General features: G+C 43.7%; 1 protein-coding gene across 4 annotated transcripts in view; it reads left to right on the forward strand.

Moving 5' to 3' along the window:
• Positions 1 to 4,619: 4,619 nt before the first annotated feature.
• HELZ (helicase with zinc finger) overlaps positions 4,620 to 12,812 on the forward strand; it is an 87,792-nt gene continuing 79,599 nt past the window's right edge. For 2 of the 4 annotated variants that reach the window (XM_054083153.1, XM_054083154.1), the window contains exon 1: positions 4,620 to 4,756. Coding sequence is in view for 1 of the 4 variants with exons in the window: in XM_054083155.1 (XP_053939130.1) it covers positions 4,750 to 4,756 (7 nt within the window). In the remaining 3 variants the exon portion in view is untranslated. The remainder of the gene's footprint in view (positions 4,757 to 12,812) is intronic. The other 2 variants (XM_054083155.1, XM_054083156.1) reach the window with 2 other exon arrangements.

Consider the following 12,812-nt stretch of genomic DNA (forward strand, 5'->3'; position numbering starts at 1 on the left):
CTGTTCTTGTCACTTGGGACTGCAGATAAACTTATTAATTATAAACTGACTGAGAAGTCTATCTGAATCTTGTCTGCTTGGTGCAAGTCTCTGATTTTCACTGTTTTGTCGTTGCAGTTTGTTATGGCTACATTAGTGATTATGCAGTTAGCTAAGATAGTACTTCAAAGCTGCTGCTTCTCATAATTGAATGTGTTAATTCAGACTAGATAATGTCCTGTCATCTGCGTTAGCCTACTTGTAATGGAGGGAAACTGTAGATTTTTCCCCTTGTGCCTGCTTTTTTTTTTTAAGAAAGTAAAATTGTAGCACAGATACAGTAATCAATAGATTTTTTTCTTGAATTTGCTCTGGGTTGAAATGCTTTTCAAAGCTAGCCACAACTAACTATTCAATTCATAATTAATTAGAGACTATAATTTTATGCGCTGTATTGAGATGTAGAAATCTCATGTCTTTAAAAGCTCACTGAACTTCAAACTAACGCTTTTAGGAGAGGGAATTATCATATGAATACATAGCAAGTCAGGAAACTTTAGACAGTGTTTTTGAGTGAGGGAAGTCTGTGAGGGGACACGAAAAGATGGAAGCTTCTAAGTAGTGATTTGCATTTGAAACGTAGACTTTGGATGTAGAGGCTCTTAACTTTGTCAAAGCCATACCAGTCCAGCTCACTGCATCAAAGCAATGAAAAAGCTGAACTATGAGCAAGAGAAGGAAGAAAGAGGATCAGACTATTTAGAATGCATAGAACATTTACCATCTAACTTCTTAAATTGTGTTGTAGTCACAGTTTTATGAGTTGTCAGATCTTGTCACAGCTGTGTCTGAGAATGGGATGTACTGTTTCTTGCAAGGCTACTCTTAGCAGCAGCAAAACTGGCTGCTGCCAGGATAATGAACTAAGTGACTTACTTCTGTTTCGGCCTTTGACCAGCAAAATTCAATCTTCTGAGGCAAGAGGTTATCAGAAAGGGGAACAATGGGTCATAAGGGGAAGTGGGAACTCGCCTCTCCCTGTTCTTACCATAAACCTTTTCTGTTTGCAAATCTGGTCTGGAAACTACAATCCCAAGCATCTAAGGTTAAGGGCTCTGTGACTTACACCAGATGAGAGAGCAAACCTGTTTCCACAGCCAACTCTCTTCTTTTTGTCTTGGAGTGGAGTGGTTCACTGATGCCCTGGCCCTACTTTTGGAGGTTCTTGCAGATCCCACTCCCTCTCTGGCTTAGCTGTGTCCCTCTCTGCTGCCTTTGTTTGCACTTACAGCATGAGTGTATTGAAGAGGCGATTTCCCTCCAACTACTTTTTGCTGTCATCGCTGCAAAGAACATGGAAGCACTCTTAACAGTCCAAGTATCTCCTTAAAACTCAATTCAGAAGGATTCTCAAGATTTACTTTCATGGTCTACAGACCATGAGACTCATACCAAAAATCCACAATGATCAAGCTTTTTTGCCTTTTGGTCTGAAATAAATTTTAGTCTTTGCCAAGTTTGCTTAAAATGCGTTCGTCTTGGTCTGACCACGTACTGCCTGAGGCAGACTCCCCACTTAACTGTCCTTAGAGTAGGATAGCTTGTGTACCTAGAATTTAGTGCCAGAAGCAAGATTCCCTCAGGGTTTGTCTCCCCACACATCACAAAATTAAGAGGATTTTTAAAACAGAGTTGTAGAATTGCTAGGCTGTATAGTAAGCCTAAAGGAGTGGAAAAGAATCTTATTCCTTTAGCTTGGTGGTTTTTTTTCTTGTTGGCAGGCTACTGTTGATAAAAATGAAAGGAGTGTATTTTGAGTCTCTCTGGAAAAGGTTGCCACATTCCAGTTGTTACAAAAAAAAGGCATGCTGTAAACTTGCTGCTAGTTCAGCCCAAGAATGCGGATCTAAGTCAGATATCACTCCTCCATGAGCAATTTAAAGCTCAACATACAGGCATGCCGGCTACTTAAAAAAAATGCTCCGAGATTGAAGATCTTTGTTCTTGACAGTGTGGGATCAAACCATTACATTAATGTGAACTTTGTGGTTCCTATCTCCTCAATGTACCCTCAAACTCCCCTTACTGCTGTTTGCTTCTCAACCCTCTCATTTTGTGGATCAAAGGAAAAATGAGTAAGAATTGAGTTTGAATGAGTTTGAATATTACTTGCGCTAGAAATTTTATGTGTTTTAAGAGTCCACATTGGAGAAATGTTATCCTTGCATAATTATGAAGTAAGATTAAAGATGAGATCATCTGTTCTTCAGAGGACTCTGGAGGAATTCCAGGGGAATTTTCATGCTGGAAAATCAAAACTTACTACTCTTCAGCCTAATAATCACACATTAATGGCTGCCTAGAAACAGTTTGCTGTATTGTATAGTAAGACTGAGTGTTGCTATCTAACCTCAGGTCTACCACTGACTTGTTTGTGGCAGAGGGTAAACCACTTAACTTCTGTTAGTTTCCCATGAGTGCTGCTTCTGAGGGAGTTCAAAAATTTATAAAGGGCCAGTGTGTTAAGGCAAGAAAAACATTGCTTCTATTGCTGCAATCAGTCTGGAACCTCTGTTGAGAAAGGCCGCCTGTTGTTTTGTTTCTCAGAGGTGAAAACTGCTCAAGATGCTGGGATGTTAGACTGCAGGGTCAGGGAGGCAATTCTGTGCTGATTGTATTCTATGTACTAATTACTTTTACATGGAAATGGAAATGGTAATGGTTTTTTTTCCTGTATTCTGAACTTAGGCATGAGTGGTGCTGACTGAAAATCATGTTTTCTGTACTGGAATTCAAGAAATGCCAGTTACCAGAAACAGGATCGTAAAATAGAAATTGATTTTCTGAATTTCTTGTGAAAGCAAGTCTGAGAAGAAGAAAAAGGAGCAACGTAAGTTTGAATCAATTAAAACAGTTTTGTTTTGAAAAGCAAAAGCCAAGATAGGGCTGTGATTCTAAGTGTGCAGCTCATGGGCAAGCTGGGACTTGCACTGCAGAGTCACAGCATCCGCCTTAGCTCACTGGGGATTGTGTCCCAGGTGGGCAGCCAGGACCACCGGTTATCCAAGGGCCAGCTCCACGGGATGGCTTTTGTCTTCCTGAAATGGCCTTTCCGGGGCTGGGACCAACCATGCTACCCTCTGGCAAGGCCTCTGGTAGGGCAGGGAAACAGTTAATTATACTTTCAACTCTATTTATGAAGTTGAATTCAAATTGGACTGATATAAGTCTGAAGCTGCAAATGCAAAGGATTTCTTTACGTTTATTTCCTTCTGCATTTACATTTTTGCAAGTAGCCCTCTTTATAAATGCACTACTGATGAATATTGAAAATATTCCTGGGCACAAGTATCTTCTTGCAGCGGCAATGCATCACCGGCTCGGCTGGTGGTTATGCTTCAAAGGGTGTTACATGCAAATTTAAATAGAACTGTATTTAGGAAAATCCGATACTAAAATGATCTGGATCTTTTTAATTACTTTAATTAAAATAGGAGGAAAAATTTCTGGAAAACACTGGAATCCTGTTTTGTTGATAAACTTCATTAAGATCCTGAAGTGAGCTGCTTTTCCTCTTTCTTGTCCACTTTTCCCTGGAGTCCGATGGCCAATGCCCTACGAGGGGCACTATCCATGGCTGTGGAGGTGGGCTGGGGAGAGCCCATTTGCCAACAAACCAACAGGTATTAACTGATTGCCAAACATTTTGGAAACACAGCTAAAGGGGAAGATCACTCCTCAGAAACAGAAGTGTTAGGCGGAGCAGTTTCCGGGCCCTATGGACAGCTGGACTTGTGCTGTTCCCGAGGGATGCTGGTAACGCCAGGTGTGCAGAGCGCAGGGGGATCGCTGCCAGCCCTGGCTGCAGCTGTGCACGCGGACCCCGCTTTCACCAGTTTAAGGGCAGTAAGTTCAAAATAAACCACCACAATGGTAGAAAAGCAGCGGGGAAAGCACAGCCCACCCCGAAGGGCTCTGCCTCGCAGCATCCCTTCGCGCAGAGGTGGCCACAGCTTCCCAGGAAAAGAGGAAAGGAAAACCAACCCCAAATAACCCAAAAGGGGAAAACCTCCTGCCGGGGCTGCTGGTTCGCGGTCCACTTCATGCCGCCACGCGCGGCCCTGAGCCGGGGTCCGTGCTGCCCACTCATCCTGATCCCTTTCCCACTTCCAGTGCCATTGTCGCTCCCATTCCCAATCCTGGTGCCATTCCCTATCCCAGTGCCATTCCCTATCCCGTTCCCGCTCCCAGTGCCATTCCCACTCCCATTCCCGCTCCCGGTGCCTTCCTACTCCCATTCCCGTTGCCATTCCCTATCCCGCTCCCGATGCCGTTCCCGGTGCCGTTCCCTATCCCATTCCCGCTCCCGGTGCCATTTCCATTCCCTCTCCCGGTGCCATTCCCACTCCCGTTCCCGGTGCCATTCCCGCTCCCGGTGCCATTCCCATTCCCGTTCCCGCTCTCATCCCGCTGCCTCGCGGTCCCACTCCCACCCCCCTTTCCACTCCCTCTCCCGCTCGTCCCGTTCCCATCCCCGCTCCGGCTGCCCCGCGGTCCCGCTCCGATCTCCATCCCCGCTCCCGTCCCGTCCCCATCCTTATTCCCGCTTCGGCCCCGTCCCGCTTTGCTCCCATCTCCGCTCGGTCCCTCTGCCGGTCCCGTCCCCGCCGGTCCCCGCTGGGCCCGTCCCGCGGCGCGGGGGGCGGGGCGGCGCTCCCACCATGCTCCGCGGGGCCGTTGACAAGTGGATCCAAGATGGCGTAGAAAGTAATGACAGGTAAGTCCGGACTTCCCCGCGCCGCCCCCCGCGCGGCCCGGCCCGGCCCGGCCCCGCCGCACCGCGCTCCCACGGGCCCCGCCGCGGCCCCCGCTGCCCCCGCGGCCCCCGGGCGGCCCAGGCCGGCGGGACCGGGCCCCGCGGGGCCGAGGGGCCTGCGCTTCGCCGCCGCCGCCGGGCGGGCTCGGCCCGAGCCCCACGGCTGCCCCGGACCCCGCGGGCTCCGGCGGGGCGAGGCGGGGGGCGCGGCCCGGGGCGCCGAGAGGGGCCGCGGGGAGGCGGCCGGGGGGCTTTAAGCCGGGGCGTGGAGCCATAGGGCGAGGGGGAATAGCTTCAGATTGGAAGGGGAAGGTTTAGATGAGATATTGGGAAGGGGTTCTGCACGAGGAGCGGGGGGGAGGCACCGGCCCAGGCTGCCCAGGGAAGCTGGGGATGTGCTCTCCCTGGAGGGGCTGGAGGCCAGCTTGGATGGGGCTCGGAGCACCTGGTCCAGTGGGAGGTGTCCCTGCCCGAGGCAGAGGGTTGGAAATGGATGGGATTTGGAGGTTCCTCCCAGCCCAAACCATTCTATGACTCCATGGAGAGCAGAGGTGCCTCGGAGGACCCCTGGGTTCCATGATAGGGTGTTGGAACTGGATGATCTTTAAGGTCCCGTCCATCCCAAACTGCTCTGTGGAGAGTGGAGATGCCTCACAGAACCATTTGGCTCCAGGCAGGGGGATGGAACTGAATGATCTTTACATTCTCTTCCAATACAAACCATTCCATGGAGAGCAGAGATGCCTCACTGAACACCTGGGTTCCATGATAGGTGATTGGAATTAGATGATATTTAAGGTTCTTTCCGTTCCCAAGCCCTTCTGTGGAGAGTGGAGATGCCTCACAGAATCCTTTGGCTCCAGGCAGGGATGTTGGAACTGAGTGATCTTTAAGTTCTCTTCTAACGCAAACCATTCTGTAGAGAGTGGAGATGTGTTGCAGAACCGCTGGGCTCCGTGATAGGGCGTTGGTACTGGATGATCTTTAAAGTCCCTTCCATCCCAAACCGTTCTGTGGAGAGTGGAGATGCCTCGCAGAACCCCTTCTCTCCCAGGTTTCCCTAAGGGACAAGGGGAGGATGTGGGGAGGGGAGAGTCAGCTTTGTTTTTATACCGGGCGGGGCGGCGTGGGACGGTGAGCAACAGCCAGGAAATAACAGTGATAAAATAGATGTGAATAAAATGGTTTAGGTAGGGTTTGTGGAAGGGTGGAAAAATAAACTGAAAGAATTTAACAGCTGTTGTAAAATTACCCCTCAGAGCATGGAGGGATTGGCAGATGAGCTTGTTTTTTTGTTTTCTGCAGGAGGCTTTGTCAGGGCCAAGTGAGCAGAAGTTGGGTGCTCTGTCCCAGCTCCCCAGATCAGCCTTGATGCAATGCAACTGTTGTGAAACTGAGGACAGGAGAGTTTATACTGCAGGCTGCGATACAGTCTTCCCAGCAGAGACTCCCTCTATCTATCCATTTATCCATCCATCTATCTGTGTTTCGGGGAAAGGCACAAGTAGGGAAAACATTTGTGTTACCCCTCCTAGGGTGTTTCATGTCCTTTTCTGAATTTCCAAATGAGTGAAGGTTGGCTTCAGTGCATTGTTAGTCAAGCTGTTGTTGTTTGATTATAGTAACACAAACAGACCACTGGTGGAAATTAAGGAGTAACTGCAGGGAAACAGTTGCAAAGCTGCTGTCCAATTAATGACAAAATGAATAAGGTAACAAGGTGGCAGGGTTTTTTCATTATTGGGGTACAGTGAGCTTGAGGTGAAGTTTTACAATAGCATATTTTCCTTTTCATTGAAGAAATAAGTGAATTCAGTTTTAAGAGACAAAAATGTCCTACAAGTGAATATCCCCATTGGCAGATTTGAGTGCATCACAGCTAGTCTTGTTAGGATGGTTTGAATTGTTGGGAGTCTTCTAATATTGTTGTTCTTAATAAATAGTGTAATTAAAACACGGCAAAGGATAAAATATTCCCCCTCCATTTATGTATTTTAAGAAGAGACACATTCCTTTGTGGAAAAAAAACAAAACAAAACACAACCCCAAATTAAATGAAGTGATACTTGGCAAGCTTGCATTATTTTCCAGGATTGATTGGCAGAACAGGAAGGTTTTAAGGTGATGCATTTTTAAATTAAATTGTTTCAGTACTTTTGAGTCATTGCAGATTGTGAATGAAAACTCCAAGTTCTCCTAAATGGCAAAACTTGTTTGATTGCGACAGTCTGGAGATGCTGGACAACTTGGTGGTCCTCTGCTGTGAGGAGCTGATTTTGAACGTGCAGTTGAAACTTAGCTGAGGAGAGGGTGTACGGGTGACCCCCTGCTTGGATGCAAACCAAGGGATTCGCTCTTAGAAGGATCAGACTTTAGTAGGCTTAGCTTTTACAGCGCAGAAATTGAGTGGCGAAAGCAGAGTTAAGCTTTTCTGATTGAACTTTAATTATAAGAACAGTTTTTCTTTATTGGTAAGCGAAAGAACATTTTATGTGTTATTACTGATAAAATTGAGTTCTCTTTGTAATTTGTTATGAAAGCAGAAATTACTATTTTTTTCCCTAGCTGAAATCATATTTCTATTATCACTCCTCACCTCCATCAATTTTTTTGACTTGCAAAACACACAGAGTGTGTTTCCCCTTCTTTAATTCATGCAGACCCTGTGCCTTTTTAAGTCACCCAGATAAACTTTTCTATTAAAGAGGCCTCTTAAAGCAATGGGTTTAGGACTCAAAAGGTTTTAATAGCTGTTCTTTTTTTTTGGGTGGTTTTTTTCCTTCTTGTTTTTCTGTTGGTTTTTTTTTGGGGGGTGGGGATCTTTTTTTTTTTCCTCTCCCCAACAGACAGAAAATTACAGGGAGATGTGGAAGCAGCACCTTAATCTGTAAATTTTCCCAGTTCTGCTTCTTGATCTGTGATGGAGGAAGGATCCTTTCCCTTTGTGAAATTGATTTCAGAGAAGTTGCCCCTGGGCTTTGGCATTGGTGTTAGTAGATCTGGTTGCAGGAGAAAGGCTGTAGTTTGGAGAGAATTTCTGCTCTAAGGTTTCATTTGTGGAAAAATTCCTATCTCAAAAAAATGTAACTGTGTCTAGACGGTTTGCGGAGGTAATATTTCCAAGAGGATATGGTACAGGCCCAGTGCTTGAGAGGTCTGGGCAGCCTGATGCAAATCACTTCACCTGTTTATGCTTTCCTTTGAAGGAATTTAAAATAGGAATAGTGATTCTTACCAGCTTGTAAAGAGTCTTGATGCCTGTGGATGAAAGAGTCTGTGTAAGAGTTGGGCAATATTGCTGATGTTTTCCAGGTCTGTTAATTTAGTAGTCTGATGACATATTTTCTTCGATGTTGGTGATTATTTTCACTACTAAAATCCCCTTTGCTGTTATAGCTGGATATTCTTTCTGACTTTCAGTGTGTTTTTCTTTTTATTTGTTGTTTACTGTCAGCTCACATTTGCCATTGCACTTTACTCTAGGTGTTTTCATTTTAGTAATGGCAGAAGCAATTGCTGGAGCAATTCACATTATTAGCTGAAAGCCCTTGAATCCTTCACCTCACTGGCGCTCCTTCCTGAGGTCAGTGGTACCTGGATGGGTTTGGCTGTGGGACTGAAATCTAAATGAGAAAAACCTTTTGTAATCATTTAAATCCTGTCTCCTGTGCACAGCCTGGGTAGCTGGGGAAAGCTGGCGTGGGGAGCGAAAGGAGGGATGGTGTCATTCTGCTCTACCTTAGGGATAGAGTAGTCAGACAGCTGGCATTCGCCCTGCCTAGGGGATCAGTAGGCCAGGAACTGTGAATCCTGTCTTTACTTGTTTCCTAGCGTTAAAGGCTTTTTCCTGGCAGCAGATCCCCCGTGTTCCTCTTCGTACAAGGCTGCCAGTGGGTCATCGTGGGGGAGAACAAATACTGTATCCCTCATCTTCCCTCCTGCTTGCCTGTCAAAGCTGTGGAATCATTTCTCACTTCTTTCGTTGAGGTCCTAAGGCAAGATCCCACTATCACTGCATGGTGTATGTTTTTTTCCCCTTTAAATGGAAGTATTATGGGCTAGATTATCAGAACAATCAAGACTTTCCTTTTTTTGTTCTTGTTTGCCTTGCTATTTCTTCTGTGGCCTTTGGCAGTAGTCAGCGCTTATGTTTATGTATAGCAATGACACACATTTAAAGACGTCGTACATTATATGTTTGAATTCTTACTCCTTTTGGTAGTCTTCTGTGATTGTCATTCTTTTTTCAGCAAGGAAGGAAAAAGAGAGAATATTGAAAAAGAGACTGCTTTTTCGAAAGTTTGCACTCAGCATTGGTATGGAATAAAAAAAATGAAGGAATACTTTGTCTGGAGATTTTGTCTGGGAAAGTAAACACTTGTTTTCTCCTAGTTTTGGTTGGTTTTTTTTGGTGGAGGGAGAAAAAAAATAACTGAACTTTATAGATAGTGAAATTAGGAGTTGTGATGTCAGATCGCTCTACAGAAACAGGCTGGCTTCTGGTGATTTTGTTACGGTGGTATTGATATGTAATTCGAGTGCCTTATTTGAAAATGGTCTTGCTTACTGAGCTTTCATCTTCTCTTCACACAAATGTTTACAACATGAGACCTCATCCAGAAGCAATCACTCATGTCTGAGAAACACAGAAAAGTGAATATTACTGTAGGGAAGGAAGTGCTTAGGAATTTAAGCAGGGAGATTGTAATTACCCATGGGTGAGAATTTGTTATTCTATTGCATTTCCATGGCGCTGCTAGTTGACGTTAAAGGATACTTAATGTGGCTATAATATAATAACTAGATGTTTCTCTGTAATTTTATATGCAAATTCATTGACGCAAATTTAATAGAAATATGCTGGTTATTTACCCAGTCTTTTCTCAGTCCTCCAAAATACCACATTGCAGACTTATTACAGAAAAGCCAGATGAAAAAACATAGATTTCAATCTGTGTGCTTCTTAAATGTAATTTTACTACACTGAGAGGTTCCATTTAATGACTAAGAAGTTTGAGTGGTTACTATAGCCCTATCCTACTTCTGAATGAGTACAAACCATGAAATTTTCTAAATGCCACAGAGTCTTTGTCAGATGCTAGAAGACTTGAACTTTAGCAAGAAGGTAATTTAGAATTAACAACACTGAACTATACATTTTTTTTTTCCAAGAACAGCATGTAGACAGAGCTCTTGAGTTGGTAGCAAGAGTTTTTATAAGTGATTTTATGGAAAGAGATGCTTTGGAGATGCTACTGTAAACTGTTGTGGGATTTGTTTCTCTTAGTCTCAGGAAGTACCAATTGCATGAAGAGTGTTGCGATGAGGGAGATGGTTTCAATCTCTGACTTGCATGTGGACTGGGGAAATAGAGTTCATGATGCCTTCTGTTTGTAAGCAGCAAGGAAGACGGTTCTCAGGACTATACTGACTAACCATTGGAATAAAAAAGAACAGCAAAATTATATTAGGTACAAAATGTTGAATGTTGGAGTGGCAGAAAGTGAAAGCTGGAAATGTGAGCGGTATGAGGGTTCGTCTGAGCTAGTTAGGGTAAATTATTTAGAAATGATCTTTCAGTCTGTGAATTTCACAGTTGGGTTTTTTTCATAGTTATATATAGCAAAAATATTGTATTCATCAAAACACTAAAATTTGCACTGCTTAAATATGCCTCAGAGATCTTTCAGAGCTCTTCAGACCCCGTGGCAGGAGGGAAATGCGTAACACAACAAGAGCTGTTTTTGAGAATCTTGTTTGTTAGTAATGCAGCATGAGTGTTTAATTTGCTGGAAAATATTTAGTGGTTCAGCAAACCAAGAAAGTAGCAAATTTTTGTGGACATAATAAACGCAGAATGCCATAATTGAAAAGCATGATGATTTTAGCAGCGTATAAAATAATGCTTCTTCCTTATATCTTCTCACCTAATTTAAGATAATCTGTATTTTTGTAAGTGATCATTTAATTTTGTCCTGGCATAATTTTGTGGGGAAAAAGGACAGGCAGTGTGCTTCTGTTCCCAAGTAACGTTCCTTCACTGCTCTCAACTCCATTCCCTGTCAGTGGTCTGGGATTCCCAGATACTCTTCACCAGCCACGATAGCTGCCTTGCATCTCATCCTCTGCTGTCTCGAGAGCAGGAATTTGTTGGGCTTTTCTCATTGTCTGCTCAGGGAGGGAGTTAAGGGGAATGTTTTCTTAGCATACTTCTGGATCTGTGCTAGTGCGGGTGTTGTAGCCGAGTGCTCTGGGTATTTTATTAAAGTGATGTTTTTGATTATAGTTGTTTGTGCTAATGGTTTTGAGGTAACTGTACTCTGGCCATATCTGAAGACACTCACACGTTTGGAATGGTCCAGGACATTTCTTTTGTCATTTGAATTGACTGATATTACTTGGCTGTAGTTTTGTTTATATTTATTTGGCTGGGCTATGCACTGCTTTCCTTCTGAAGCTTTGTGAGAATTGTGCCATTAACCGCAGTAGGATCGTTACTCATTCCTGAGGTCTGTCCTTTGAGTGGGGATTGAAATACGTGACTGAATCTCCGATGTTCCTTTCAAAAGGAATGAGTAGGGTGAATGCTGTTGGGAAACTTGTGGTTTGGGTAGAAATTATTGTGTTGCCCATAGGGTTTGCTGTGCAAGGAGAACATGGGAATCCAGAGTCTGTTCTTGAGAGAGGTCTAAAAATTGAACCTGCTGGTGGTATTGTGTAGATGCACTTGAGGGAGAGGAAATGAGGACATTATAAAAACATTGTCCAGGTGCAGAAGGGTTAAAGTCATTAAAATACAGAGTTAAGAGGCAACTCCCCAAGTCAGGCTTAGCTATTTTATGCAAAAGTATTTGAAGCACAGTCTCATAAGAATGAATTTCAAAGGTTACAATAAAGATTTTTAGTAGCGGAGGTTAGTTATTGCTTTGAACTTTGAAAACAAAAATAACATACAAAGTTACATAATAGCTATGGTTTTGGGTGAGAAATATCTGTGGGTGGCATGATTGTGTTATTAAATCCTTTATCGTAGGACCCTTTTGCACTAAGCATGGTATAAATGCGTGACAGAAACCTCAGTCACAGTATTATTCACTACTATAATAAATATGTGTTCGTTATAATGCTGCAGTGGAGACTGAGGTGTATTGAAAGGAAATTTTCCTCTTTTGTGTCACAACTTGGTGGCTTATTTCTGTGTTCAGGTCGTGAACCATGCACCGTAACTGTGCAGTATCATTAGGTGTTCAGCATGGAGATTTTTACATTCTTTTGCCTCTTGAATGAGTTGAAAGATTGATTCATATTTTGAATCTCAAACAGAAAATTAACAGGGAGCTTTTTTTTTTTTCCCTAACCCAACTGTTAAACTGTGAGATGTACCTGTAGCATCTGCCTTTGCTCTGATGAGCAGAGCTGTGTTCTTTAAATGGATCTGGTCATAGGAGTGAGCTGCTTTGCAGTGGACACAAGAGTGGAGAAAGTTCTTGTATGAAAGTGAAAGTTTGACAATTGATGCAAGACTTTACCATTGCTACAGTATTCCTGTTAGGAAGAGAAAACGTGAATTGAACCACTGAGCTTTGGAGCTGCTTAGCTGTTGAGGGGGAGAAAAGAGTTTGCATGGGGTTTTCCAAAGGGCGTATGCTATGATAAATAAGTTCCTAAATTTAATTTGCATTTTATTGCTGAAATGCAAATACCACTGTATTGGAGGAAACTGCAAAAAGAGCACAAGACAAAGTTAGGAACTGCTAATTTTGATTCTGTCTTCAAGACTGATTAAATTGGTGAACTGCGGCGAATGAACTGTGGTCAGGTGCTCTCTGAAGACAGTGCTGTACGATTGGCAAGTTCAGTGACTATCATGGAAAACTTTGTGGCATATGTTTTTTGCATTCAAACTTCTGAAATACATTTGTAAGTATCCTGATATGTGTTTTGTGTTGAAATTGTGGTTGGGAATCTTTGACTCCCCTTTGTGTTTCTTTGGAATGCACTTTTGTACTTGCTTGGC

Source organism: Cuculus canorus, chromosome 18 (assembly GCF_017976375.1).
Source record: "Cuculus canorus isolate bCucCan1 chromosome 18, bCucCan1.pri, whole genome shotgun sequence".
Lineage (NCBI taxonomy): Eukaryota > Metazoa > Chordata > Aves > Cuculiformes > Cuculidae > Cuculus > Cuculus canorus.